This window comes from Echinops telfairi, unplaced genomic scaffold, assembly GCF_000313985.2.
Source record: "Echinops telfairi isolate 266 unplaced genomic scaffold, ASM31398v2 ScPeMD7_9;HRSCAF=40, whole genome shotgun sequence".
NCBI classification, from domain to species: Eukaryota; Metazoa; Chordata; class Mammalia; order Afrosoricida; family Tenrecidae; genus Echinops; species Echinops telfairi.
In genome coordinates, this window is record NW_022103906.1 from 68664113 (window position 1) to 68690347 (window position 26235).

At 37.2% G+C, this 26235-nt stretch overlaps 1 protein-coding gene across 1 annotated transcript in view; it reads left to right on the forward strand.

Moving 5' to 3' along the window:
* GLRA3 (glycine receptor alpha 3) overlaps positions 1-25985 on the forward strand; it is a 192332-nt gene extending 166347 nt beyond the window's left edge. The window contains exons 9-11 of the mRNA XM_004696450.4: positions 6178-6321; positions 8423-8467; positions 25610-25985. Of these exons, the coding sequence (XP_004696507.2) occupies positions 6178-6321; positions 8423-8467; positions 25610-25888 (468 nt within the window). The 3' untranslated portion in view covers positions 25889-25985. The remainder of the gene's footprint in view (positions 1-6177; positions 6322-8422; positions 8468-25609) is intronic.
* Positions 25986-26235: the final 250 nt, after the last annotated feature.

Genomic DNA, 26235 nt, shown 5'->3' on the forward strand with positions numbered 1-26235 from the left:
ATTTGAAAAACAGCAATAAAGTAGACTGTTGAAGTCTGGGATATCAACTAGCATAAACATATGAGAAATTCCTAGATTTAGGCATGAACAACCACAAATAGAGCGCAACCTTTCAGTGCAGAGCTAGAGCAGGGTTTGTGCATCCCAGTTGGTCCAGGTACCATGAAGTTCATTTTGGCTCTTGGTGACTGTCTGTGAGATTACAGTGGGGCTCTCTTGAGGTTTTCAGGGCAGATTTTGCAGAAGTAGGTTTTTTTCAGAGGAACTACTGGGTGGATATGCCCTTCCAATCTTTAGGTTAGCAGCTGAAGCCTTAACTATTTGCAGTTCACAGAGGCTACAAAGATTTATAGCTTCCCTTTCAAAAATTCAACCTGAGTTACCAGTGAGTCCATTCCAACTCACAGTGAACCGACAGGATGGAGAAAGCTGCCCCTGCGAGTTTCCACGACTGGAAATACTTATGGAACTAGAAAGCACCAAATTTCTCCCTTGGAGCACCTGGTAATTAAGAACTAGCATTTTTCTTTGAATACAAGGGTGTGAGAAAATGGACCCCTGATAATTCATTCATTTTATGCACTAGTCTGTCGTAACCCACTACAATTAACCCCAATGTAGTAGTCAATTTAAATATAGTCATTTTAACAAGTAACGTGTGGCAGTTATGTAATTTTTGTTAACTTGCGAAGGGGTAGAGTTTAGCCTATCAATCAGGTAGCAGCTTGATGACTAAATTTGGAGGTGTGAAGGAGATAAATAGGTCACTGGAGGCAGGACACACACTCACTCCCTGCGAGACATTCCTGTTGACAAGCCACATGGAATTATACTGATGGCAGCCAGACCCTTAGAGCTGGAGGAGCCATGTGGAGACCCACGTCAGTACTAAGGTGCTTCCACCATTACTGGATCCATAAGACTGTCCAACCACTGGTCTGTGATCTTCCTGCATTTGATATCATTGCATGTGTTTTGTGAGTCTGAAGAGCAATGTATAGATTGGTATCAGACATATGGGTGAATACCGGACTATGGACTTGATCTGGACTGGGTGGGATGTTTTCTCAATTTTCAATTGCTCTTGTGTATAAAGCTCTTTCTTCTGCACATATGAGTGTCTATGAATTTGTTTCTACAGTCTACCCAGACTAACACATGACCATACTGTATTAATGGTCAGTAATTATAAATTACTGAGTGTAACCATTTTGTACTGACCCAAGGATTGTCAATTTGCAAATCCTGTAATTCCTCTTGTAACTACTGTTTTCTGTAACTGCTAAACTATTGCCATTTATTTTTGAAATTGCTGATAAATGTGTGTAACTTCTTGCTCCAAGTTCCCTTTTTCTCCATACAAAGTAACGCCCCCCTGCCCCCGTATACCTTGTTTATTCCATAGTATAAAAACCTCCCACTTTGAGCATTCAGGGTCTTGGGAGAATTAGGTTGGAACCACCCCATGACCACCAGCTTAAAAAGGCTTAATAACATTAATTAAAGTTGCATATGGGTTAATTGATCTCATTCCAGCACAAGTTAGCAAGATCTTTGTCCCGGAAACCACTGCAAGGCCATTTGAAAATAGCTGTTTGCCTTTGGAGACAGGCTTTTTTCTCTTGGCCTCCAGGACGGGTTATCGCAGCTTTTCCTTCGATCTCAAAAGAGTAACCAAAGCACAATGTCGCCAAGGCTCTTTAGCTTTCTTAAGTCATGTTCAATTTTAAATTCCTGAGACAACCAAGAGTTAGTGTGAAATAAGAATCACACTTAGAAGTAATCTAATAATGGAAATAGAGCGGTGGGGTCATGAACTCAGAAGGAAGCTCAAACTATGAGAATAGATAGAATTAATCAGGGAGATTTCAGGGTAAGAATAGAAAAATTCACTCTGCATGTCCCTAAGGAACTGACAAAGAGAAGAAACAGCCTCTCACGAAAGGACAATAGATTGGGGCAGAGTGCTTGAAACCATGTTCAAGTGGTTTATCCGTAGTTTATGGGAAAAGATCTTTCTGACCAGTGCATTAGATCAGTGAATTTCAGGTCTTTATTTTTTCCCCTTTTTATTCAAGAAAAGAGTGCTGAAAAGAGTTGTTTCAAATAGAACTGGCATTCAGGTACAGAGCGGGAAGCGTTTTTGAGAAAGCAGTCATTGGAGTTGGCAGGATTGGATGAGAATATCTTAAAGAACCCAGGACAGTAAGTGATGCAAACAAAAAAGTCTTCCTGCCGTGGAGTTAATGAAAACTCACAGTGATTGTGTAGGACAGAGGAGCGCTGCCCCTGCGAGGTCCCGGCTGTAACTGTTTAGGAGAATTGAACTCCTCTTCCTTCTCTGGAGGAGGAGCTGCTGGTTTCCATGTAGATCGCAGCCCAGCGTATAACCCGAAAGCCACCAAGTCTCCTGGAAGATGCAAAGAAGGGGGAAATTCTGAATCTTTGCGAGTGGAGACGAAGATTGAGTATTTGGGGATACAAATTATTATTTTATTCTAAAGTGAGCTGCCCTAGAGTTCCAAACATCCCACATTCTGAGTTTTCTGAACTTGGAGATTCAGCTGGAATGAAGGGGAAAATAAATGAAATTGGTGAAGGGGATCAGAAGAGAGGCTAAGCACAAAAGGCCTTTCTAAGAAAAAGTTAGTATTCGAAATGAGCCAAACCCTAGAAGGCACAAATGAGGTTTACATATGCCTGCTGTGACTGAAAAACTCATTGGGGTTATTTACAAATTACAGTGTTGATTTACTCTCTTTGGTACACTCCTTATAGATTCCGATGGTCAAAGAGTGCACATGTACTTTATGCATCGTTTTTTTTCTGGTTGAGGAAAGATGCCTCTTCAGATAGTTTCTTCGAAATCTGTGTTTTTGCCGGGCCCCTTTTTTTTTGGGGGGCCTTCGGAATTTGTTGGCTTATTTTTGGAATTGAAATGGGTGATTTATAGATAGGTGGAAAGAGTACAATGCTGGAATAAAATAATGTGTACAGTTCTTTCCCCAGGAGAGGTCATTCTGATGGGCAGAAGTCACATTTAAGATGCAGGTGAAAATAAGGAAGACTGCTAATACATACTTTCGCTGCTCTTGCTGGATAAGTCAAGATATGGTTTGGGTGATTCATTTTGTTTTTACCACAGTATTAACTCAACGAAGTGAAACTCCAAGTGAATTATTTATTTACTCTTCGGCCTGTATTTTCATCTTTACACTTGCATTTCTTTGTCAATGAATTCAATACTAACAAGAATATATCTGTATATGTCTGTATGTGAATGTGTGTGTGTATATATACACATATAGAGAGAGATATGGAGACAGAGACAGAGAGACAGAGAGAGAGCACTATTGTGGGAGAGATCAAGGTAGAAATCACTGGTTCCCTCAGAGCTATGGATTCAAAGAGGAGGACTTCTACACGAGACTTGAGCAAAGTTTTCACTAAGACCCGGAGGGTCATTTGGGAAAAGTGAGATAGGTTTCCTCTTACTTTCTTTACTGTTCCCGCTTTGAAGAAGTTTAGCCAGAATACGCTTTAGAAGCAAGGATGGTGAGACTTCGTCGCATAAAGTTTGGACATAGTATCAGAAAGATCAGTCTCTGGAGAAGGACATGATGTTCAATAAAGAAGACTGTCAACAAAAAATAAAATGAGGAAAAACATCAAGGAGCTGGCTTAGCATCGTGGCTTCAACAACGTACACAAACACAATCAAACTTATGAGAATGGCACAGGACAGGGCTATGCTGCCTTAGAGCTGACTCAATGGCACCAAACTAGAAACACCAGCAGACCTCACAGGGAGAATATGCCCAGAACCATGTTCCTAACTGAACACTTTGACCTCGTTTCTATCCAGCCCTCAGTGACCCAGACCATTTGCTATACACAGCTGGGACCTTGCCCTGTTGTGGTGCACAATACCCTTCACAGGATATACCAGAGGATCCAGTTTGGAGACCCCGCTATGTGAACTAGACTTTACCTTAAACTCACTTGTAGCAGATTGAAGGAATTGGCATACCCCCTTGGACCTAGGGCTGTGTGACAAGAATTCAGTGACAGCTACTCAAGGTGGTGGCATTGGTGGTCACTGACTTTGGTTCCTACCTCTTCCTTTGAGGGTGCCCAATGTAGAGTGGCCTGCGAGGACCACATATTCACTATTTGCATGCTGTCGTCGCTTTCTTGTGAAGCGTTCTAGTCTAGCAGGTATGGTTCTGTCTTTGTGAATGAGTGTTATTGAAAGGTTTGCCCCTGCCCCAGCCCTCACTCTTTGTGTCAATAGTCTTCAGTGACGTAAGTTTTTAATCAATACAAGTGAAGAATTCACATATTGTGGTCTAAAAAGCTGGCCTATAAGTGTATCATTTCCTTTTCTCAACAAGTGTTTTAAATTCTATACCATTAACTAAGTAAATGATACTATCAAAAGAATTACCATGTGCCCCAGAGGGATGATGTATAATGTTCTCTAGTAAAATGATAATGTTGTCTCTAAAATGAACCAGGGACATATATAAACCACAGGTATGCGAAAGGACTTTGGGACCCCACTTAATCACAGCCCTAATCAAAGAATAATTATGACAGTCTTTCCTCAGTGTTTGTCCTTCTGAAGAGATTACTAAGTGCTATAGCAATGTGTGGTGAAGAAATCAGATGGTGCCCTGCTATCAGGAATACAGAATGTGGGATCTTAAAGGATTCTCTCAAAATAAACAGCCATCTAATTGAGTCTTTAAATCCTTCTGGAAGAAGTACACTAGCATATGTGATCCAATGAATTTAAATAACAAAATCTAAATCTGGAGTAGGGAATAGTCCCAGAGTTTAAATTCCAAACCCTCAGATTGCAGAAGATCCCCAAACCCATTTGCTTGGCGCCTGTGAGGGTTAAGCCTGTGACCACAGTCCAGGAGTGTGAATAGCCTATCAGAAAGCATTGTAAAGTCGGATGCAGTTAGGTTAAAATGTAGCACCTCAACCTTCGATCTTCCCTAGATCCATTCAAAATCAGTTCCAGATTTTTAATATTTTCTGAGTTCTTTTTTTTTTTAGCTTTTTAAAAAAAAATCAATTTGTTGAGGCTCATACAATTCATCACAATACATAGATCAATTGTGTAAAGCACATCTATACATTTGTTGCCCTCATTATTCCCAAAATTCGTTTTCCTCTTGGGTTCCCGGAATCAGCTCATTTTCCTTTTTTCCCCTCCCCCTCCCTTCCTCCTCCCCTCTCCCCCATGTACCCTTGATAATTTATAAATTATTATTGTATCTTATATTACACTGCCCGGCGTTTCCCTTCACCCACCCCTCTGCTGCCCGTCCCCCAGAGAGGAGGTTATATGTAGCTCCCTTTGATCATTTCCCCCTTTCTAAACCCCCTCATCCCTCCTGGTTTCGCCACTGTCACCCCTGGTGCTGAGAGGTTCATCTGTTCTAGATTACCTGCGTTTCCAATTCCCATCTGTACCGCTGTGCATCATCTGGTCTAACCAGGTTTGCAAGGCAGAATTGGGGTCCTGGTAGTTGGGAGGAGGAAGCGTTTAAGAACTAGAGGTTGTGGGTTGTGGGTTTCATTATTGCTATACTGTACCCTAAGTGGCTCATCTCCCCACTACCCTTATTGAAATTTTTCTGTTATATTTTTTTGGTTTTATTTCTTGATTGTGTTTTTATGGGTTTTTTCGTTTGTTCGTTTTTTATGAAATCGAGGATAGACAAACCTATACAGTCAATAATTGGATCACTAATTACCTGGGTAGAGGAACTTGGGGGAAAATAATTAGCTAAGGACATGGTTTAGAAGGTTGGGAGAAATAGGGGGTAACAACAATAGCTACAAGAAAGAAGAAAACATTCTAAAAATTGATTGTGCTGATGATTACACAACTCTTCTTAATATGATTTATATATTCAATTGCATGCTATGTGAATTATATACCAATAAAAATGTAGTGGTATATACAAATGCCAAAATATTAGTAATATATCAAATATTGAAAGATTCATGTCTGAAGAATTCTTATTAAGTAAACAATGGGCCATCATTTTTCAAGCTCATATGTAAGTGATCTAATTCAGAATCAGAAACATATTTACTACTATTCTCAGTGAAAGTCATACGACAGCTCCTTCTGCTTCCTCTCTCTCTCCTGCCTAGGTTTCCTATGTCAAGGCGATTGACATATGGATGGCGGTCTGCCTCCTCTTTGTGTTTTCTGCGCTTCTGGAGTACGCAGCTGTAAATTTTGTTTCCAGACAGCATAAAGAACTTCTGAGATTTAGACGAAAGAGAAAGAATAAGGTAACAATTAAAGGTATTGGGTTGTTAGAAATCTATTTGCATTGAAAGGAGAATTTATTATATGTAATAGAGATTCACAGAAAGGCAATAGATACCAGGTGTTGCTTTGGTTTTCTCAAATTTTGAAAAAAATTATGTCAAAAATAGGCCCAGTGACAACATGGTGACTCTTTGATATACTTTATACAATAAATCTGATGACATGAGAAAGTTGTCCATTTCTTCCCAATGTATTTGCTGGAACACCACTTTCATTTCAACATACAAAATATATCATTTCTTACTTGCAGTATAAACAATGTCTCCAATGTCAGCCATCAGATATTATTTTTATATTATTCCTTTATTGAGCTAATTTCTTCATTTCTATCAAATAATATTTATTAATATGGTTATGATAAGCTCATCGTATCATAACCTTTTTTGGCAAATATTTACATTCTCAAAAGACATTTCTTTTGATACCATTCATTGCTTAGCTATCACCTGATAAAAGATAAATGCTGAAATCAAAAGTACATTTCTGTAGCAATAGCATCCAGATACCAGAATAGCTCATGGGAGCAAGCTCCCACCTGGATCTGAGTGGGCAGAGAGGAGCTGTCCGGGGACGGCGTGGCGTGTTCCTCACGGATGGCTTTGGCAGTAGGCATGTGTACTCTAAATATGAGTGTACCGACTGCCATTTTAAATACAAATGACTCTTAAAGCAGTAGAGACATATTTTAGTCATATGTAACAGGAGAAAATGTGGCCCAGATCCAGGATACTTATATAATAAGTCAAAATGTAACTCAAATCTTGAAAGTATTAGTTATGCATATAATGTGCACTTTAATGGGTGTTTTTCAGTTTTTGAACTTTTCAAGGTTTCATAAGTGTTTGAATACACAGATCCATTCATTTTTCAGAAGCAATAACCCGCAATCTCTCAATACTTGAGTTTGTTCAGTATGAAATGGACCCTAAAGGAATAACTTATTCCATCAAGCCTGCTTAGCTCCCTCAGAATCAGCACTGCCCCAGTAACACCTGAACTCCCGTTAGCTCAGAAGGAACACAGAAGCATTGGAGACTGCTGGGCAAATACGAGGGACAGAAAGTAATACTAGGGCTTACATGTGGTTAAACGTTCATAAAAACAAAAGCAAAGCATTTGCACATTGAACTATATTGTTATGGAAAGGTTAACTTTGTTCATCTCTTCCTTTTACCCTGACTGCCCAGCCTACTCACACTTTTATAATCCTTCTACATCACTTTTCTCTCTCTTCCCGCATCTCCTTTCTGCTGCCCCCAGACTCCACTTGTCACTCATGATAGCTGGCACTGAAGAAACACTTTAGCAACACAAGGTGCCCTCACACAGGAACGAAGTCCTTGTCTATTTTCAATTAGTGATGGATAAGCGCTATTTTCCCATCTAATAGCATTAATAAGAAGGAAAACAACACTCATTTTCCCTATCATTTTGTTTTTCATTTTCCTTTTACTTGTCATTTCTTTTTGCTTCTTTCCTCTTTTTTATACAATTTAGACTATGTCAGCTTTGTGTTACAAACAATAGAAAAGATTATGATGTGTCTAAAAGGCAAAATTCTGAGAGATCGAAAATATTCTATACTCCCAAGATGCCCCAGAGTCACAGCATCTTATGGAAAAAATTACACATTATATCATTCAGTTCTTCCTTAAAAAAAAATCAACCTGACCAAAGCGTTTATTTATCTTTTTATTATATGTAAGAATATTCAAGTAAAAGCATTTATATTCTTTACTCTTTAGCTTAGAGTTGGCAAGATTAAATCAATTAGTGATTGGGAATCTGGTAAAATGTTGAAATGCAAAAATAGAAATATCTTATGATTTTTAACCAATAGCTTAAATATTCATGAAGAAAATAGTGCAGAAAAATCAAGTTTTTAGAAATGTTCAAATCTTATTTGTGAATGGATACTTTGCATATATAAAATATTAATTGATACATATGTATATTAAAAGTTGTATGTAATTGAAACCAATTGTACAATTCTATTTTAATCATATATGACTTGATTCTCTAGTTTCTCAATCTCTCTTGGTCAACTTTACCTTCCCACAGACAGAAGCTTTTGCATTGGAGAAGTTTTACCGTTTCTCAGACACGGTAAATTCCATTTCTTAACATTAAATACAGAACGTGGTCTCCAGGACAACAGCACACAGCTTATCTGCACCCGGGCAGCGTGTGGTGGGGAAATACAGCCCCATCCCATTTTAAAGCCAAACCACTTCTACCCACTTTAGCTAAGAAGTACTCTTTCTTTTTCTACAGACTCCACTTGGCTTCCTTAGTCAGTAAAGGGATACCTGGATACTATCCTTCATCTAATTAATAGTGCTATTTCATGTATCAAGATCCTCTTGAGTATATATTAAAGAGAAATATCATATGTCTTATAATAATCTCTATTAAAATAACCATATACTTTAATAAAATTAGCTTAAAAACAGTTATATTCTATAGAAAATAAAAATTTTGAAGACAATAATATACTTTGTGAAGTCTATATATCTTATTCGTTTATTCTTAATGTCAAAATATGGTCAGATTCTTTATATCAGATAAATCATTTTGGTTTTGATAACAACATCCTTTGAAATTGTAAAATAAAATCTAAAACTCATAAAGATACATGTCTGTATTAATAGCTAAATGTTTAAGAAGTTCATCTAGGGTAGAAAATATTGGTCCATAGATGGTTAAATTTAGAAACCAATCCTATAAGTATTCAATGATTGAATATAAGTCTGCCAAAGACGAGAATTTGCCTTAGGGAATCCTCTGAAATATTCCAGCCTTCTAAACTCAAGGAGTTTTTTGTTTTGTGGGGAGTTTGGGTACATTTAAAAACTCATGCAATGATTTTAGTGTACAACTCTTGTTACAAGAGACATAATGTTAAATAAATATTGCATTAACCCTAACCTCAGAGTAGATATTTAGAACGATAATATTCTAAACAATTTATTAAGCTTTTTTAATATTATATAATCACTTCACCATTTTCTTTGATACTGCAATTACATCTTTTTTTCCTAGCATAACTACTTTCTGTTTTATTTCTGAGGAAAGTAATTTAGCATGGTATTTAACTTTCCTTGATTTTCCTAATTGTGAATTTTTTAATTGTGTGGAAATTACATATTCAAGTAATATATCAATCTATCGATGGATAGATATAGATCAAATGTTTTTTGAAGAACAATATAATGAACTTTTCTATAAATGAAGAAACCCTGATCGCACAGTGTGGTAAAAGCAATGAGCTGCTAACTAATAGGTCTGCACTTCATGTCTGGGCAATAACACTTCTGACAAGGATTTTAGATGGTTGAATGATCCCTCACATGCTGCAGTAGAAATTGTCACAGCCCATAGCAACTTCCCACTCAAGTGGCCGCCAGTACTCACCACACCGTAAGCACAAGGCAATTTGTGATAAGATTTGGAGCCAACAACATGGTAATGGATTTATAATAGAACCACATTATTTATAGGAGTTTTAGGATTAAATATTATCCTCAATTAAATATTGCTTTAGACAACAATGCAAGAACTTCAATGAAAAATCTATTTTATTTGCCACATAGGTCAATAAATACATCTTTAAAAAGTAATGTAATAGTGTAATATATGTATTAAAATATGCTTTTGTTTTTAATATTTATTTATTTATAATACATCATATTTTATTTCATAATTAACTTTAATTATATTTTATTCCATTAAAATTACATGTTCATAATTCTTTAAATAGCATACTTATTTTTATAATATTTATTGAAAGAATTACACACATTTTGAAGTTGATTGTTTTGACCTTTCAGAAACTATTCTCTTGATCTAAAACCTTCATGGGTGCCCAAATGTTTTGTTTTTTTTAATAGCAGATTGTAAACAGATGGTTTACAAATAATCTAAGGAATCTAAATCTTAAATCAATGAGTCTAAAACATAACTGTGCCTTCAATTTCCATGAGTATCATATACATTAATTGCCCTCAATTCTGCTATTTCACAGAATGAAAGTTTACTAAAAGGGGGAAACTATTCCTATATTATCCCTAGGGATGTTTTATCTTGGTTTACAATTGAGTTAGGGATCATATGCACTCTTTCTCAATTCTCCTGTTTTAAGACCCTCTGTTAAGGAGCCAGTGAATTCTTTGTGTGTTGTGAAAAAAACCAAGTTTTCCTTTGTATCCAGATTTCCCCACCCCACACTCTCCGAAGCTCACTGGGTGCTGATTAGCCATTGTGCCTTTTAGATTATTTCCCCAGGGCTGTAGATGTCAGGGCAAACATGAGGCTGTCTACTGGCGTAAAGAGTTACAGTCTCAGAAACCCAAAAGCGCAGTTCTACTCTGTCCTATCTGATGGCTATGAGTCAGAATTGACTCCGTGGAATTGAGCTTGGTTTGTGTACGTGTGGGTGTATGTATAACATAAAAGTATTTAGGATGGAAGCAGCTCTTTCCATTCCTGAGAGTCCTTAAATCTTGTGTAAACATACAGATATAAAATTGTTTTTCTGCACAAGTTATTTGTTGAGAGATGCAAATGTAATGAAATTGCATTACTGTATTTCATGTAGTTTCTTGGACACATTCTATTTCTTAATACTTCTGTCTTTCTACTTAGTATTGCATGCCTGTCATTGACTATAAGGCTCCTTGATGGTGCAGTGATTAAAGGCTGGCTGCTAACCCACCAGCCACTGCATGAGAGAAGTATGTTGCAGTTTGATCCTCTGATGAGTACAACCTTGGAACTCCGTGGGCCAGTTCTGCCCTGTCAAAGCAGATAGCTAGGAGTCAGAATCTACTCGATAGCAATTCGATAGCAATGGGCATCATTTACTTATATTGACCAAAAAAGTCTGAATAGACCATTACTTCTGGATTGAAGAAGTCATAGTCCAGTTTATATTTTACCAGGCATAATGGTTCTATCTTTAAATAAAGATATCATTGACTGCATTTTGACCATCTAGACAAAAGTGCAAACTATTTTATTTATTCATGTATTTATATGCTCTCTTCTTTAAAAATGACTAAAGCTAACTTTTAACTAAAACAAATGATTGATTTTTCTGCCAGTGTATTTTGTCAACACTATCATTTTAGGAGAAAAAAGTACATAAAATAATTTTGGTTTAAGAGTCAGGATACAGAGTTGAAAATAATGTGATACTACCACACACTATTATATAATCATTCCTCCATTCAAATTTAACTTATCCTATATTCTTTCAACAGAAAGTAGATCCCTGGAACTTCGGTCACATATACCTGAATAGTTTCCAATAGTTTCAATTCAAACAAAATTTTAATTGAAGCAGGGATACATAGGAGTTTGACTGTCTTTCTCTGAGGCTAAACAAAATTGTAAGGAGGTAATTATGTCTGTAATTAATTATTCAGAGTTGGTGTTAAACACAGTTAATCTCTGAACTTATCTCCCTTCTGAAATATTTCTACAGGAAAAGAATATTCAATAACATACTTTTTAGAACTTAAAACTAAATTAACGATTTATAGTTACTTCTATGTAAAAAATAACTAAAATATACATATTTTATATATAATTTCTTCTAATATATTATTTTATGTTACTCCATAATTGTCATTTGGCACTGAAGGAATCTTATGTATCCTGCTAAAAACAGTAAAAAATTAAGTAAATCACCTCATATTTTGATCTGTTTCCTAAAATATTTCAATATATTTGTATTACATTGCATCATAATTTTTCATCTAAAACACTCATCCTTACAGCTTACCATTCAATCACCTCCAAACCATTTCTGAGTCTAACTCTGTTGAGCTGAGCATAACTTGGTTAATTCATAGCATGCCTATGTTATTTATAATAAATAACACAGTTCTCCTGGGGATTCGATTACAAAGAATTTTACATTAACAATAGATTTGCAAAAAAAGGATGATATAACCGATACTTTTGAGTTTTCCTTTTTTAAATTATACAAAAATGTATATAGTAGATACATAAAACAATATTTTGACTACTCTTTATCTTAAAAGGTTTTAATTATTTCACTTTTTATCTTAACCTAGAATTTCCTGAACAATAATTATTTCTTACCCCAAAATGTGTCATTCTTATGGTTAATAGTAAGTCCTGAAATAAATCCATACACTTTGAAATCTGTGTCTGAAAATGATTAGCAATTAACTTTCTTCCCTGTCATTTTCTCATTTAATAATTAAAAGCTATCACCCCTCATATAGATACATAGATATGTATATACACACATACATACATATATATACACATATTTATATACATACACATATACAGAAAGACCCCTTTGGAGGTAATCTATTTAACTTCCTGATAATGCAAAGACCATCCAAGAAAGGCTGCTAATGGGAAAAGAATGGGGCAAAACTCAAGGTTTTAATGCTGCAATATCTGAAAGCAATTGTCACAATCCTCACTCCATGTACTCTGAGATTGTTCCCACTTCATAGTCATCTCCATGCTTTCACCACTCAGCCAACCAATATAACTATGATGCATTTATCATGTGGTGGTATTAATTATTCATGACTGAAACCTATATTTTATTTTCAAATTTAGTGAAACTAGGTCTTCCTTCATAAATAATTAATGACCCCTGATGACACAGTGGTTATCTGTTGGGTTAATAACTACAGGGTCAGCAATTCAAATCCATCGGTTGCTCCTGAGGAAAAAGATGCAGCTTTCTGCTCCTGTAAAGATTTACAGCCTCACAAACCCACAGGGCAGTTATACCGTGTCCCTTGGTTCACTATGACTCAGAACTAACTTGGTGGTGATGAATTTTTTGTTTTGTTTTTAGAAATAAAATTATACAATAGTTAAATGAATTTTTATATTCTTTAGAGCTCAAAATTACTCAATAGGACTTACCTGTCAGAAAAGTAAACTAATTCTTTAATTTTGCTTTGTTAATCAGCAATATTAACAGCACCTTTTATCTGAATCTGTTTAATTTTGAAAGATAAAGAGTCCTAAACTTATAGATGTAAAATATTGGCTAACACAACTGTCTCAAGGTTTTAAATGTTTCTTTTAATTTCTTTTCTTTTACAATTTACTCCATTTGAAATTTAAGAGGAGTTATCCAGAAAATAAAATTCTCTCAAAAATATATTTTAATCTTAATATTACTGTTCATAGGATTTTTCATTGACTAACTTTTTAAGAAGTAGATTGTCAGGTATATTCCCTGACTTAGTTTGGAAACTTTGCTAAAATATATTCCTCATGGGTCATCCAGCTGGCATTTGAAGTACCGGTGACATCGTTTTCAGTGAATCTAGATAATTTTGCTAAAGACTGATTCATACAAAACTCACTATAAGTTTTTTTCAGAGAGGAGAAACAGAACAAGACCTTTAATTGATAGATTTATTCAGGGCAATGAGATTTATAGGGAACGGGAGATCAAAGGAGATGAGGCAAAAGGAATTTAGGACGATCACATCCAGAAAGATTAGAGCTGGGCCTTTGTCTAAAGCCAGAGAATTAGCTGACTTAAAAGGTTTAAAGGTCACAAGTAGCTGCCACTGCAGAAAAGAAGAGAGAAACAAAAAAAAAAAAAAGAAGAGAGACACAAGTTTTAATACAGACCCACTAGGAAACTGCTATAGGGCTCTGCAAGCAAAGAGTTAATAGCCCGGATGCCACATCCTCTGCAGCTTTTCTGGAAGGAAGGGCAGAAAAGGAGCCAGTGGTAGAAATGGGCCAACGGGGTAATAGAGAGCATTTCCGAGAGTGAGGTGTTGGGGTGAGTGGCAAGAGAGGGAACAAAGGAAAGTCCAGGGTCTCTATTTCTTCGGGGCATCTATGACTCTTTTAGACATGATCAGTCCCACACATCTGTCGGGTTTGGGGCCCTCAATGCCACTGGGCCTGGTGTGAGCATCCGCATCAATGGGGCTGACATCACGAGGCCTGGCAGGAAAAAAGATGGCTGCAGCTCTGCTCAACAGCCCTGCAAACAGACCCTAGACTCACATGCTAACAAATTATGGGTGTATTACAAAGAAATATCACACACGTAATTGTGCTTATTAGGAAGTTGTACATTGACATAGAATCAGTCATTTGGGCCAACCGGGGTAAATTCAAAGCTTTTTGTTGTATAAAACTTTATAAATGGAACTAGTCCATCAAAGAAGCAAAGTGTAACAAGACTTGTTTAGATGGATAGTATGTAATTTCTCTGCACAGGTCTCGATATTTAGTAAATACATCACTGTACTGGTCAGGAATCTTGCTCCAATAAAGGAACATAAAGATTAAGAAAAAAAAAAAAAGAATCAGTCATTGAACATAACAAGAGGATACTATGTGGTTTACAGTCAGGAAAGGTGTGCTTCAGGCTTGTATCTTTTAACTGTTGGCTTTCTGTCCTTACACAAATCATGCAAGAAACTGTAGTATATGAAGAATTCAGCCTCAGAATCGGATGAATGCTTATTAAGAACCTATGATAAAAATATGACACATCTTTGCTTGCTGAAATCAAAGGAGACTTGAAATACTGGTAATGGATATCACATGGAGAACAAAACCCCTCACAACTGAGCCAATATACAAAATCATCATAGAGTTATCAAAATCATTGAAGTTGTCAAGATTTAATTTTACTTTAAGCCATAATCAAGTCCCTCAGAAGCATCAAGAAATCACATCATGTATTTCATTAGGCAAATTAACTGCTGCACACGACCTTGTTTTAATGTGCCCAAAAGTACAGACATCACCCTGAGGATTAAGATGTGCCTGACTTAAGTCACGGTACTTTCATAAATGTAGAACAATGAACAATAAATAAAGAAGGCCAAAGGTGTGTTTGAGTTAAGGTGCTGGCAAAGAAAGTACCAGGGACAGGCACAAGAGTGACAGAATCTGCCTTGGGAAAAGTAGGACAAGAATTCTCCCGAGAAGTGAGCATAGCAACATTTTGTCAGAAGAGACTAGTCCCTGCAAAAGGACATTCTGTTTGGTAAAGTAGAAGGTAAGTGACATGGAGGAAGACCCTCATCAAGATGGCTTGATACAGTGGCTGCAACAATGAGATCAAATGTAACAATTGTGAGGATGGTGCAGGAATAGGCATTGTTTTGTTCTGCTCCTCAGTGGGAATGGACTTCATGGTACACACACCACCACCACCACCACCACCAACAACAACAACAACAACAACAACCCCACCCCCTATCCCTTCAGGAGTCTAAGGCCTTTACTCTCCCTTGCCTTTGGCCACCTGGATTTGCAAATGTTGCCCTTGTCGGGAGTCTGACCATTGCCTCTTTACAAAGCTGAGCTCCTATTTCAGAAGGAGCCAAGAGAGAACTGCATGACTCAGCACAAGAATACACTTAAAAAGCTTTGCTGTCACACTGAGCATATTTAAATATGAACCTTTTAGTGAAATTGAGCAGAAGTATAAGAGTGCCAGGCAATAGACAACTGATTAGGTCTGTTTTACATAGTATTTGAATGTTATTTGAGGGACTCGGGACTTAAAATATCTGAAAGCAAAATAATTTTATTAATGTTTTCTCCGTATGTACATTATGAAATTTCCACAATAATATAATGATCACAATAGAAGTGTCAACAATACAAGAACAACACTTCTGAAAAAGAACTTTTTCAGTAATTTTATAGGTGTACTATACATATATATTTTTTCTCAACTTAAAAAAAAAAATCCTAACAGATACATATGTCTTCTTTCTGTGAATAAGGAGACAAGTTTTATAGTTAAGTAGCTAGGTTAAGACTGTCCAGACATGAATTTGTGTATTCATAATAAAACATCTACATTTTGAATTTTAATCTTGAGTTTTTTCAAGATTATATTTTAAATTTGGATAACTTTATATATTAGTGACTTTATAAGATAATGATAAATCGTTATCTTTAGCACATAGGTATTTTATAACATAAATACCCCAATATTTATATTTTCTTAAATACCTTGCTTTCTACTCCCAAGGCCAGAAAATAAACATTTGAATGAGACATTTTAATGTGATAAATATTTTTTCTACAACTAAAATTGTATATTTCTTTAACTTATAAATTAATAGGAAAGCCAATAGTACTATATTTGCATTTGACGTATTGAATATTGTATTCAAATACACAAATATCTGTACTTGAAACAAGTATATTGAACTAAATGGAACTACATAACTTACATAACATATATAAAGTATTTACCTTTCAATTCTTCATTTAAATTTGCATTTAGTTAAAATTCATTTTATTTTAAATGAAAATTTAATTTTATTATATAACATATTACACATAAATTACGTAACATAATTCTTCAGTGTCTATTTTAAAATGGGTAAAGATGCATAGCTGTGGAAATAACTTAGAAATAGGAACTATTAGTAGTAAGAGTTAAATATGTATTGGAAAGTTATAAGAAGTATTTTTCCATGAACTATCACTTAAAACATTTCCTATAAGTGTTAGATGATTCAAATAATGATCCATAGCTCTAAAGTTCAAGCTGACCAGATGCCTGCATTGTGCCAATTACAAATGTCTAAAATATTGTTATGTTTTAATCACCTGGAAAGCTTGTTGGAAATGTAAATTTCAGTCATCCTAAACACTGGGTCTGAATATCTGTGGTGAAATCTAGTAAAAGGCATTTCATCATATACTGGTCAGTGACTCCGGGACCGGTGTTCCCATCCCTGAGAAGTATTGTACTTGCCTGGTCTTCCATTATTGGATATACATGGATTGGTAGTATTTTATTAATTGCTACCTGATTCATAGGATGGTCTATGAAAATTAAAAATTTTAAACTATTCAAAAGGGTCATATTTTAATAGTTTATTGCCATATAATTCACAAACCTTAAAATTTAATAGTTCAATCCATTTAAGAAGAGCTGTGCAATCATCTTCGCAATCAATTTTAGAACATTTTCTTATTTCTTGTACTCCTGGTACAAGAAACTAGAACAAATATAAAACAGGTCAAAGGAAGATCAAATGATAAGGTGTTACATTTTAACCTAACTACATCTGCCATAACCAGCTTTACAACGCTCTGTCTGAGAGCAGGGTTAGTCGCATCCCTGGACTGTGGTCAGAGGAGACTCCCTGGATGCTTAATCCATGTGGAGGCCCTGCAAAGGGATTTGGGGCTTCCACTGCCATTTATGAGGAGTCCTGGTGGCATAGTGGTTACACATTGGGCTGATAACTGCAAAGTCGGCACTTTGAAACTACCAGCTGCTACCTTATGAAGCATGATGTCCTTCTCCAGGGACTGGTCTAGGCTGAAAAATATGTCCACAGAAGGTGAGTCAAGTCTCACTATTCTTGCCTCTAAGGAGCATTCTGGCTATACTCCTTCCAAGAAGGATTTCTTTGTTCTAGTTGGCAGCACCCTAATTCATATCTACCACTTGCCTGTCAGGTTACCATACAGGGTGACTGCTCTGTTGCTGTGATGCTGGAAGCTATGTCCCAGTAAGGTTCCCCAAAGTGAACAGGTTTCAGCAGAGCTTCCAGACTAAGAGCAGACAATGAACGCCCACTTTGGAGGAAGTAGCCACCTTAGGTATAGTTTACATATAGCTTCAAAGCATTGTCAGATTCTGAAGGCCTAATGAATGGAAGCAGAATATTGTCAGAGGTAGTGCAAAAAAGATGGGCACCGTAGGTCTAAAGACACTGGGAAAGAGCTCAGTGACTGAGAGAGCAATTTCTCAGGGTGGAGTAGATCATGGTGACGTATTGCTGCTGGTATGTGAAATGCTGGTGGCATAGCTTTTAGCAACATAATCAATATGCTTGGTAGCAGCACTCAAGAAACCATATTACATATTGCATTGGCAAGTCTGCAAAATAAGATCTGTTTAAAATATTGAAGAGCAAGGATGTTACTTTGAGAACTAAAGTGTGCCTGACCCAAGCTGTGGCAATTTTATTCCCCTCATATGCATATCCATTAGGCGTTCAGTATCTGACAATATTTCTAAGCTATGGATAAAGTGTTCAACAGCTACTTCCTCCTAAGTGAAGAGGCTAGTCCTTCGTTGTTTATTTTCAGTCTGAAAGTTCTGCTAAAACCTGTTCACTTTGGGTGACCCAGCTGGCATTTAAAATACCAGTGACATAGTTTTCAGCATCGTAGCAACATACAAGTCACCAAAGTACAACAAACTACTAACAGACAACTGGTGATGAAGCATTGGAAGTACTCACTTATCTGGGTCAGGAAGTTTAGAAGACAGCCACTGTGATAGGTAGGTTTATTGTGCCAACCTGGTCAATAGGAACATGTGGGATTATTCAGGTTGTAGTCTGATTGGAAGGCAAAGAGATCAATGGCTCGGCGAGGCCCACCCCCCTCTCTCTCTGGCTCTCTGGTGATCAGACCAGCATTCTGCTGCTTTAGTTAGTTCTCTGCCTCAACTTGTGAACTACACTATCTGTGAGACAGCCAGCCAACCTGTGGATCATGTGGCTAGAGCTTGAGGTTCCTTTGAGACCTTCTTCGCCACAGTGATGTGTACGTCATTTGAGCTTGAGGCTGGTGGATCCTGTCATCTTGCATTGCTTGAGTTCAATATTTCATTCAGGCCTGCTTTGCTAAGCTCCTGAGCTGCTGTCTGTAGGTGACCTGCCCTGCTGTTTGCTTCCTGTGGGCAAATTCTCCCTGCATTGCCCAAGGGAAGACTCCGCTGTCTACTTTCTTGACCTTGGACCCAGCAGCCCTCCTGAGTTGAACGACTTCCAGTATATTTATTGTTCCACGGAAGTGAGTTGAATTTGACCCTCTGTACTACTGTGTGGACTAACTGGCTGTTATATTCCTTTGTGCTGTGTAAATCTATCCATATATCTATAATCATAAGTGTCCTGGTTTTGTTTCTCTAGAGAACCCTGCCTAACACAGCCACTTAGCCAACTGATGAAGAGAGGTTTATATTTATACCCATTCCAAAGAAAGGCAACACAACAGAATGCTCAAACTATAGAACAATATCACTGATACCACATTTGCTTAAGACAATCCAATCATGGTTAAAGCAGTACATTGTCAGGGAGCTTTCAGAGGTTCAGGCCAGATTCAGAAGAGGATGTGGAACAAGAGAAATCATTGCTGATGTCAGATAGATCTTGGCTGAGAGCAAAAAAAAAAACCATATTTTTACAACAAGAATGGTGTTCACTGGTGTTTTATTGACTATGCAAAGGCATTTGAGTTTGTGCCTCATAACAAAGTATAGATAACTTGGAGAAGAATGGGAATCCCAGATGCTTCATTGTGCTCATAAGGAACTTGTACATGGATCAAGAGGTAGTTGTGTGAACAAAACAAGGAATGCTGCATAGTTAAAATCAGGAAAAGTGTGCATACTTATTCAATCGATCTGCTGAGCAAATAATTAGAGTAGATGGATTATATGAAGAAGAATTGACATCACGATTGGAGGAAGACTTATTAACAACCAGACGACACAGCCTTGCTCACCGAAACTGAGGAGGAAGTGAAACACATGATGATGAAGATCAAGGATCGTAGCCTTCAGAATGCATTAGGACTGAATGTAAAGAAGATCAAAGTCTTCACAAGTGGACCACGAGGGAACATCACGAGAAATGCAGAAAAGGTTGATGTTGTCAAAGATTTAGTCTTGCTCAGATCCAAAATAATGCCCATTGAAGTAACAATCCAGAGATAAAAAGACATGTCGCATCGGGTAAATCTGCTTCACACGACCTCCTCAGGGTAGTGAAAACAAGGATGTTGCTTTAAGCACTAAAATGTGCCTGACTCAACCACTGTATTTTCAATTTCCTTATAGGCCCGTGAAAGTTGGACATTGAATGAAGAATACCAAAGAATAACTGATGCATTTAAATTGTGGTGCTAGAGACAGATATTGAAAGTACCATCGACTACTCAAAGAGCAAACCAATCTTTCTGGGAAGAAATATGGCCAGTGTGTCCCCGAGAGGCACGGATGGTGACACTTTGTCTTACATACTTTTGACATGTTTTCAGGAGAGACAGGTTCCTGGAGAAGGACATCATGCCAAGGGTTGAAACCAACCCAATGGCAGCTTAGCACAACAACATATTCATATGAAAGTTAAACACTGAATAAGGAAAATTTCAGAAGAACTGGTACATTTGAATTATGGTGTTGGCAAACTATATTGAGGGTGCTGTGGCTAGTGAAGGAAAAATAAAGCTCTGGACGTAAATACAGTCATGGTGCTCTTTAGAAAGGAAGATGGCAATGTTTCATCTGGACACGTTATCAGAAGAGACTAATATCAGGAAACAGACAAAGTGCCTGGTAAAATAGAAGGTTTGCGATCAAAAGGAAGACCTTCCCAAACACAGATTGATACAGGGCTGCAACAATAGACTAAAACAGAAACCACTGTGAGAATGAAGCCAGACCAAGCAGTGTTTCCGTAGTGACATAGAATGTGTCACTCTGAGTTGGAACTGACTTGAAGGCACCTCACAACCACATTATGAAGCATCCACTGGCTTGACCGTGAGGCCATGCCACTTGCCTGGAACCAAGTGTCCATCAATACTAAGAGAGTGTTACAAGAGGAAGATTCAGATTATTTTGACCCTGCCAAGTGCACGTTTCTCAAGTAAGTTCATTATGTCAACTTCCCATTGTCTTCTTCGACTGGAGGTCAGTATTGGGTCAATAATACCAGGGATAATTGGAATTTTGCACATCCATAAAGGAATTGCCACTGTCAAACCAGATGGCATGTTTTGCTTCAGTGGAAGAAGTCATACGATTCAAATAGCTTTCCTTTGTGTAGCTCAAGAGATTCTATCAGTGTCTTGTAGTCAGAGAGGTGCTTGCCTCATGGTTCTGACAGAATTACTCCTCTTCACTTATGTCCAGCTATATCATTTTCACTTATCAAGAAACTTCGTTGTACTACCTTTTCTGAATGGGAAGCCTTTTTGTAAAAACCCACGACATGACAGTGTGCTCAGAACTATAGTGTGCTTCCCTTCAGAGTCCAGAAGCTGTAGGGGCTCTTTTTACTAGAGCTCTAGAAGATGACAGTAGATGGAGAGCCCTGGGGTCACAGTGCCTATGCTTTGGGCTGCTAACTGAGAGTTCATTAGTTCAGGACCAGCAGCTGCTTGGAAGGAGAAAAATTAGCCTTTTTATTCCCATAAAGAGTTAAGACTCACTTTGAGTCAGCATGGACTTAATGGTATAAGTTTGGTTTGAGTTTGGGCATTTAATATGGTACATCTGCTTACAGCATCAAAAAATCAAGAACCCTAGTGACCACCTTCAGGTGCCACTATTGACTTTTTCAAAAAGCTGGGGGCTACATGAGCGTACTAGTAGATATTACCACAATAATTGATAAAATGTACACATTTAAAGAAGTGCTTAGGCTATTGTGTGCCTCATATCTCTTATGAATTACATTTGTTTTCATTCAATTGATCTTTCTTTTCGTCTCTTTATACACAGGAGCCAGTAGGATACCTAAGTATACCTATCAAATTTCAAATAGATTTCTGAGCTGTTTTCTCAGAATATGGTCCAGAAAGGATACTAGTTGTCGTTTGTTTTTTGATTGATTGATTGTAAATTACCTCTACTAGCCTCAGCCCAGGTTATTTCCAGGCACTACAATTATTGGGAAGTACTCTGGATTTTAACTGGACTTATCAGTTACCTCTGCCTCATCACATGTGCCACTAGTTTTCCTTGATTTGCTCTGTTGAGAGCAAAACTCCCAAAGGACCCTTTGTAGCACAGTGTTTAAGAGCTTGACAGCTAACAAAATGCTTGGCTGTTAGATCCCACCACATGCGGTTGGGGAGAAAGATTTGGGAGACTTAACTTGACTGTCTTAGAAACCCTCGAGGCAGGCTACTCGGCCCTAGACAGTCACTGTAAGTTACCAGGGACTCCATGGCAAAGGATTTGATTTGATGAGTTTAAGCCATTTTCCCCTCCATTTCTCAAAATGATCACCATTTGCCAATCCACGATCCCAATGGTAGTGTTGATCCCCAAGTACTTGCAGAGTTTTGCTACTAAAAACCACAGCTGCACACTCGCACCAGCACTGTCCCACTGAGGTGTACACAGGCCCTGTCAGACATGGCGTGTGCATTGGAAGTCACTTCTGAGAGACGGGGACCCACCAAGGGGCAGTTTCTATTTGCCTTTGCAGTTTAGGCCACCATCTGTGAGGGACCTTCATCAATTTAAGATGGCTGCCTGCCGGTGCTATGGCCTGCATATATATGCTGCTCCTTGGTAATATGGAAACGATCTGAAAGCCAGATCGGCTTCTAACACCACCTCAGAGATTTCTGGTTCAAATTGGCAAGTGGACTAACTCGACAGAAACAACCCTTGAGCTAATATTAGATTCCCTTGGGTTGATAGGAGGATGCAAGGCAGGATACAAAGTAAGCACAGCATCTTCGTCTCCTCGGTAGACATGGTAGCTGTTCTAGAACTCTGCTTCTCTTGTCCTGTGTCAAGTAGCTGCCGAAGATCCAGGTCTGGACACAGAGGAAACATGGCCTTCCTTTCCCACCAAGCTTAGAGCCCATCAAGTGGGGTACCGCTACCCCAATGCAGTTGCAGTAAATAAGGATCCACACTCCCTCTTGAGCTTAATTGTACTATTTTCAAGAAAATGGTGCTGTAGGAATTACCGGTCATTGATAGCAGTCTTACAAGAGCCAATGTCCTATGTAAAAATCCTTTATTCACAGTTGGTTGTATGGAAACGTAGACATGTTCATTAAATGGACTCTCTCTGTTTCTAGTTGAGCAGCTGGGCTACAAAAATAGTGAAGTTTCCATAACAGACAGCTAACAGTTAGTCAATGGGTTCTGCTCTGCTAAGTAATGCATCACTTCACTGCTGTACGAAATGCAACCAAACGCTTTGCTGAATGCACCCCCTAAATGCAATTCAGGAACTTAGCATCTTTGTAGAACTAATATATCCATATCAAAATTGCAAAGAAACATTGAGAAATCGATATCTGACCTCATTTTGCGATGAACACTTTTAAACACAGGCTACTGTAAACGAAAAGCCTTTTTTATACTTCAATATTTAGCTTAAATGACCTACCGGGTGTCTTACGTTGTCACTCTGGAATGCAAACAGCATCATGAGCTACTAAATCATAAGGTTGCTATTTCAGTTCTTACATGTGAACACTATAAACCCTGATTTATCCTTTTTTAGGTAGATATTTATAGACAAGATCCACGCAAAGTATAAATTAGCCTTAAAATTTCCATGGAAACTAAAAAAGCACATTTTAAAAATGAAGATGTGCTTCAGAGTGCTAGAAAACCATTTCCAGTTCTTGAAAGACTACACAGTTTTAATCTGTGAGTTTTTATTTTAAAAATTCTTTCCCAATATTCAATTGTTTACACATTTTACAATTCAGAAAGTACCCAATAATTATATGCTTTGTTTTCTCAGGTGGGATATCCCTTATTCACGGTTTCTAAAATTCTAGTTAATGTATTGCGGCATTAATTTTGGCTATTTTCTCATTTTTATTTATTTATTTTGAGAACTTTTTTATTATTGAAAGATCATTTCATTGGTGGCTCTTCCATCTCTTATAACAATCCATACATCAGTTCTATCAAGCATATTTGCATATATGTTGCCATCATCATTTTCTAACCACTTACTTTCTATTGAGCCCTTAGTATCACCTCCTCTCTACCACCCCCCTCATGATCTCTTGATAAATTATAAATTACAATTGTTTCTGTTGCTCATCCCCCTTGGGGAAGTGGGGTGGTGGCAAGAATGGGCCGATCATTGTGAAGGGTTCCCTCTTCTTCCTCTCCTGTCCCCAGCTTCCCCCTACCCTCCTGGTATTGCTACTCCCATTCCTGTTCCTGGATTCTCCGTGTGTTGTGAGCGTCTTATCTCTCCTCTGTACCAGTGCACAAGCCCCCTAGCCCAGAGTGGAAGGTCAGACTGGGGTTATGATGGGGGGGGTGAGGAATCCTCAAGGAACCAGAGGAATAGTATGTGTTTCATCAGTGCTACACTGCACACTGATATGAAATGAAATTTCATTGAAGAATTACATTGAACATTGAACAATTACATTGTCGATTGAATAATTACTCTTCATGGAACAATTATATTCACAGACACTAATTAATTTTTCAACAGTTAAGAGTTAATTAAAAATCGCTATCAGATAATAGATATAACTTTATAAATGTTAGAGTTGTGTTCTACGCTCCTAATTTTAGCAACAACAGGTTTATTTAATCCATTCACTACCCCCTGCTGTTATTTAAATAAATGTATGGAATTATTCATAAGTAAATTTCATTATGCATTCAGTATCACCTTCTTTTATCATTACCCCATCTCACCTATCATGTTTAATAAAAATCTTGCATCATATTTTTAATTTCCTTTTCATTTCCATTCATGGATAGGCCTTTTCATTTGCCAAACTGAACACAGTATGATGATATTTTTAGAAGCACATATTTGTAATTTTAAAAGACATTAAAATTTATTTTAAACCATAAAATAGACTTCTCACAAAATTCACTCATAATTTCAACAAAAGCATTGTGCCTATATTTAAACCATATTATGTGAATGTCTTAAAAATCTTTTAAAAGTGTTCATATAAAACAGAATTAGTATATAAGATGAGGATATAAAAACAAACATTGTTACTGAGCTACACTGTATTCCAAGAAAGTAACTTAAAACTGTAGCCAAAAAAAATTTTTCCTTTATGAGATTTAAAAAATTCAGTCAATGATGGTGGTATGCGCTCCCTTTGAAATCACATTTGGACTCAAAATGTACAAAAGAAACAAGTAGGTGAACATATATGTCACAGTATCCCAATATACATTTTCCTCATTTTTATTTAGAATTTAGGGCATCATATGAACAAGACCAGAATTTTTAGCTTTTCCATTAAAACATATCATCTGAAAATTTCACATATATTAATAGGCATGTTCATATGGTGCAACAGGTTAATTGAATACAGTTTCAATAGGGGAAAAATAACTCATCCTCATATGTTTCAATTAGTTTCCATAAATAGTTTGTAGTAAAGTTCTGAAGCGATGGCTTTTAAAGGTTTGTTGACAAGCTCTATTCTGTTACTAAAGGCATCCTTGCATTTTTCTTGTGACAGGATGAGGAGGTAAGGGAAAGCCGATTCAGCTTCACAGCCTATGGAATGGGGCCGTGTATGCAAGCAAAAGACGGTCTGGCCCCAAAGGCCCCAAACCATCCTGTCCAGGTCATGCCAAAAAGCCCGGATGAAATGCGAAAAGTCTTTATTGACCGGGCCAAGAAGATTGACACGATCTCTCGAGCCTGCTTCCCATTAGCCTTTTTGATTTTCAATATTTTCTACTGGGTTATCTATAAAATTCTTAGGCATGAAGATATTCATCAACAACAAGATTAATTCTCTGGGGGCATGCACACAAGCTAATATGGTCAATCCTGAAGAAAGTTCATTTACCATAATTGTGTATGTATGAGTATACAAATGATCAATGTATTCAAACAGCAAAGGGAGAAGAGCTGTATTTTGATATGCTATGCAAAGTAATGAAACAGATTAAAATTATTTTAAGGGATCTAAAATAGATACATATTATGAGGATTCTATTTCATATTAACATAAGTAGAACTGTCTTTTTCCACAGAAAGTGATTTGAGTATAAGCTTTACTGCATATGTATTTGTGTGTTATATCATAAATAATAGATGTGAAAACAACTTTGGAATTCCTTGATTTTTAATTCACTG